The following is a 5000-nucleotide window of genomic DNA, read 5'->3' as shown; positions in this document are numbered from 1 at the left end:
GTATATGTGTATATGTGTATATGTGTATATGTGTATATGTATATATGTATGTGTGTGTATATATATAATACATATATATATAATATATATATATAATACATTTACATAATATATATATAATACAATATAACATAATATGATATATTATATATTATATAAGATATGATATGATATATATACTATAATATGCTATAATATACTGTACTATGATATAATATAATAGTAAAGAATAATAGAATAATGCAATGCAATGTAACGTAATGTAATGTAATGTAATGTAATGTAATATATATATATATATATATATATATATATATATATATATATATATGTATATATATATATATTTAAATATATATATACATATATTATATATATATATTATATATATAATATATATATATTTTATATATATTATATATACATATATATACATATATATAGAATATATATCATATATATATATCATATATATATATCATATATATATATTATATATATAATATATATATATGTATATATGTATAAATTAAGTATAATATATGTATAATATATGCATACATAATCTTTAAAAATATAATTCCATACATACAGAAAACAATAGCAAAGACAAACACCAACCTGTCTCAAGATGTTATTTCTCTTTAGATCACTCTTCAGTAACAGCAATTTAAATGCCGCTGCTTGACATTCTTCATCCTCCAGCAGAGTTGACACCCAAACTTCCTGGTCAGCCATTCGTGTGGATATGACTCCTTCAATATGATCATTGACGAGATCATTCTCCTCAAGCAGGCTACAAATACGATTTCCCTGTTCCTTTTGCACTGCCAGTCTTCTCTGCTCTGCAACTGCTTCTTCTACAAGAGCTGCCTTCATTGCAGCAACTACCTCCGAGCGTCGGAGCTCAGCCGCTGCCTCTGCTATACCTGAAAGTAATGACTGCATTTCTTGTTCTTGTTGTTGCAACAGGATCAGGAAATCTTCATTTCTACGAGATGCAGTAGCAGTAAGGAGCTCTTGGACAGCTGCTGCGGTTTCTTGTTCTGAGGATGTAAGGTCCTTTAACAGACGATGGCGCTCTCTCTCTTTTGCACTAACGAGACCTTCCACTTCTTGATCTATATCAGCCTGCTGAGCTGACAGGTTACTAATCAAGGCTTCCTTGTCATTTGATGAGGCTAAATATTTCTCCAGCTGCTCAGCCTGTTCACTACGCATTTTCTCTTCAATGTTACATTGGTCTTGCAGCAAGGCCAATTTCTTGCGTTCATAATCCTGGAGTTCTGCTGGTGATTGTGACAGTTCTTCTAAAAGTTGCTGCTTATTAGTATTTGTGTCCTTTAAAATCTGTGCAAGTTGTTTTTGTTCTTGAACTTGGAATGCTTCCTCAGCAGCTAGTTGTGCTTTTACTAGTTCCGCCTTTTTTCTAAAGTAGTCAAGCATTTCTTGATTCTCTGCAGGCTCTAATCCAGCAGATACTGGAGGTGAGGTAGATTCAGATGTGCTGTCATCAAGCTCTTCACTAAGCCCTTGGTATTCAATACCAGATTTTTCACACAGAAAACGCATGACAGCTTCAACACCTTCATTTACTGTTTCTGGAGGTGGTGTCTGTAGCTTGTCAGTGTCAAGCTCAAGTGTACATAAGCTTTTCTGAAGCTCACAGAATTCTTTTGGCAGTACAGAAATACTATTCCCAGTTAAGGTGAGAACTTTCAGTCTGGGCAAGGCACATACACTTGTAGGCACTTTGGAAAACTTATTAGTGGACAAATCCAGTTCTTGTAACCTTGACAAATCTGCCATTGAAGATGGTAAGTGTTTGAGTTTATTGGTACCTAGCTTTAAGACTTTAAGTTTTTTTAGTTTATGAATATCATCTGGAAGATGAGACAACTTATTGTTGCTGAGGTCTAAGTATTCTATAGCTTCAAGCTCATGAAGCTTTCCTCCTTTCTCAAAGGTTGTCATTAAATTGTTATTCAAAATAAGGCTAGTTTTCTGCAACAACTTGCACATGACAAAGGTATCTGGTGGAAGTTCAACCATAGCACAATCACTAAGGTCATAAACAGGCTCCGGATTTTGCTGGGCCATCACGACCTTCAGGCCCAGCTTGGCCCGCTTTTCTTTGTCACTCATGCTGTTTGATTTTTCCCTCTTGAACAAACACCCAAGTGGCATCCTGACATCTCTTTCTCCCCTACTCTACAAAACACTTTGTTACGAGTCATTACTCTGTTCATCTACGGCCAAAACATGATGAAGGCTTTGAACTCATCTTAGGCTTTACAAATCCTGAAAAGAGAAAGGACACATTAATTCTACTGGATATCTTTAAGATACAATAAAATGAACTAAAAGAAAAATCTAATAGTAACCCAGAAATGAAAATTCCAGGAAATGGACCCCATGTATATGCTTTCATAGAACAACCTTTGACAATATTTATCAATCTAGACAGGTCTGCTATATACAAAAGAAACCACAATCCAGGCTGGCACATATATAATGTTTTTTGCTGGGAAAGAAAAAACTAACATAAAAACAGAAAAACAAAGTATCGCAACTGTGAATATATAAATTGATTTTTACTTTTCCTGGTTTTCAAAATAATATTTCATTGCTGGAACAAAAAATTAACTAAACTGTGTGTGTGTGTGTGTGTGTGTGTGTGTGTGTGTGTGTGTGTGTTGTGTGTGTGTGTGTGAGTGTGTGTTGTGTGTGTGTGTGTGGTGTGTGTGTATGTGTGTATGTGTGTGCGTGTGTGCGTGTGTGCGTGTGTGCGTGTGTGCGTGTGTGCGTGTGTGCGTGTGTGCGTGTGTGCGTGTGTGCGTGTGTGCGTGTGTGCGTGTGTGCGTGTGTGCGTGTGTGCGTGTGTGCGTGTGTGCGTGTGTGCGTGTGTGCGTGTGTGCGTGTGTGCGTGTGTGCGTGTGTGCGTGTGTGCGTGTGTGCGTGTGTGCGTGTGTGCGTGTGTGCGTGTGTGCGTGTGTGCGTGTGTGCTGTGTGTTGTGTGTGTGTGTGTGTGTATGTGTGTATGTGTGTATGTGTGTATGTGTGTATGTGTGTATGTGTGTATGTGTGTATGTGTGTATGTGTGTATGTGTGTATGTGTGTATGTGTGTATGTGTGTATGTGTGTATGTGTGTATGTGTGTATGTGTGTATGTGTGTATGTGTGTATGTGTGTATGTGTGTATGTGTGTATGTGTGTATGTGTGTATGTGTGTATGTGTGTATGTGTGTATGTGTGTATGTGTGTATGTGTGTATGTGTGTATGTGTGTATGTGTGTATGTGTGTATGTGTGTATGTGTGTATGTGTGTATGTGTGTATGTGTGTATGTGTGTATGTGTGTATGTGTGTATGTGTGTATGTGTGTATGTGTGTATGTGTGTATGTGTGTATGTGTGTATGTGTGTATGTGTGTATGTGTGTATGTGTGTATGTGTGTATGTGTGTATGTGTGTATGTGTGTATGTGTGTATGTGTGTATGTGTGTATGTGTGTATGTGTGTATGTGTGTATGTGTGTATGTGTGTATGTGTGTATGTGTGTATGTGTGTATGTGTGTATGTGTGTATGTGTGTATGTGTGTATGTGTGTATGTGTGTATGTGTGTATGTGTGTATGTGTGTATGTGTGTATGTGTGTATGTGTGTATGTGTGTATGTGTGTATGTGTGTATGTGTGTATGTGTGTATGTGTGTATGTGTGTATGTGTGTATGTGTGTATGTGTGTATGTGTGTATGTGTGTATGTGTGTATGTGTGTATGTGTGTATGTGTGTATGTGTGTATGTGTGTATGTGTGTATGTGTGTATGTGTGTATGTGTGTATGTGTGTATGTGTGTATGTGTGTATGTGTGTATGTGTGTATGTGTGTATGTGTGTATGTGTGTATGTGTGTATGTGTGTATGTGTGTATGTGTGTATGTGTGTATGTGTGTATGTGTGTATGTGTGTATGTGTGTATGTGTGTATGTGTGTATGTGTGTATGTGTGTATGTGTGTATGTGTGTATGTGTGTATGTGTGTATGTGTGTATGTGTGTATGTGTGTATGTGTGTATGTGTGTATGTGTGTATGTGTGTATGTGTGTATGTGTGTATGTGTGTATGTGTGTATGTGTGTATGTGTGTATGTGTGTATGTGTGTATGTGTGTATGTGTGTATGTGTGTATGTGTGTATGTGTGTATGTGTGTATGTGTGTATGTGTGTATGTGTGTATGTGTGTATGTGTGTATGTGTGTATGTGTGTATGTGTGTATGTGTGTATGTGTGTATGTGTGTATGTGTGTATGTGTGTATGTGTGTATGTGTGTATGTGTGTATGTGTGTATGTGTGTATGTGTGTATGTGTGTATGTGTGTATGTGTGTATGTGTGTATGTGTGTATGTGTGTATGTGTGTATGTGTGTATGTGTGTATGTGTGTATGTGTGTATGTGTGTATGTGTGTATGTGTGTATGTGTGTATGTGTGTATGTGTGTATGTGTGTATGTGTGTATGTGTGTATGTGTGTATGTGTGTATGTGTGTATGTGTGTATGTGTGTATGTGTGTATGTGTGTATGTGTGTATGTGTGTATGTGTGTATGTGTGTATGTGTGTATGTGTGTATGTGTGTATGTGTGTATGTGTGTATGTGTGTATGTGTGTATGTGTGTATGTGTGTATGTGTGTATGTGTGTATGTGTGTATGTGTGTATGTGTGTATGTGTGTATGTGTGTATGTGTGTATGTGTGTATGTGTGTATGTGTGTATGTGTGTATGTGTGTATGTGTGTATGTGTGTATGTGTGTATGTGTGTATGTGTGTATGTGTGTATGTGTGTATGTGTGTATGTGTGTATGTGTGTATGTGTGTATGTGTGTATGTGTGTATGTGTGTATGTGTGTATGTGTGTATGTGTGTATGTGTGTATGTGTGTATGTGTGTATGTGTGTATGTGTGTATGTGTGTATGTGTGTATGTGTGTATGTGTGTATGTGTGT

At 36.8% G+C, this 5000-nt stretch overlaps 1 protein-coding gene across 5 annotated transcripts in view; it reads right to left on the bottom strand.

Annotated features, from left to right (window-relative positions):
* The window catches only part of LOC125029486 (E3 ubiquitin-protein ligase LRSAM1-like), a 22765-nt gene that overhangs the window by 10070 nt on the left and 7695 nt on the right, over nt 1–5000 (bottom strand). For all 5 annotated transcript variants that reach the window (XM_047619393.1, XM_047619396.1, XM_047619391.1 and 2 more), the window contains exon 2: nt 622–2301. In XM_047619393.1, coding sequence (XP_047475349.1) covers nt 622–2187 — 1566 coding nt within the window. In that variant the 5' untranslated portion in view covers nt 2188–2301. The remainder of the gene's footprint in view (nt 1–621; nt 2302–5000) is intronic.

Source organism: Penaeus chinensis, chromosome 10 (assembly GCF_019202785.1).
Source record: "Penaeus chinensis breed Huanghai No. 1 chromosome 10, ASM1920278v2, whole genome shotgun sequence".
Lineage (NCBI taxonomy): Eukaryota > Metazoa > Arthropoda > Malacostraca > Decapoda > Penaeidae > Penaeus > Penaeus chinensis.
The sequence above is the reverse complement of the archived record's forward strand: the minus strand, read 5'-3'. Positions and strand labels throughout refer to the sequence as shown.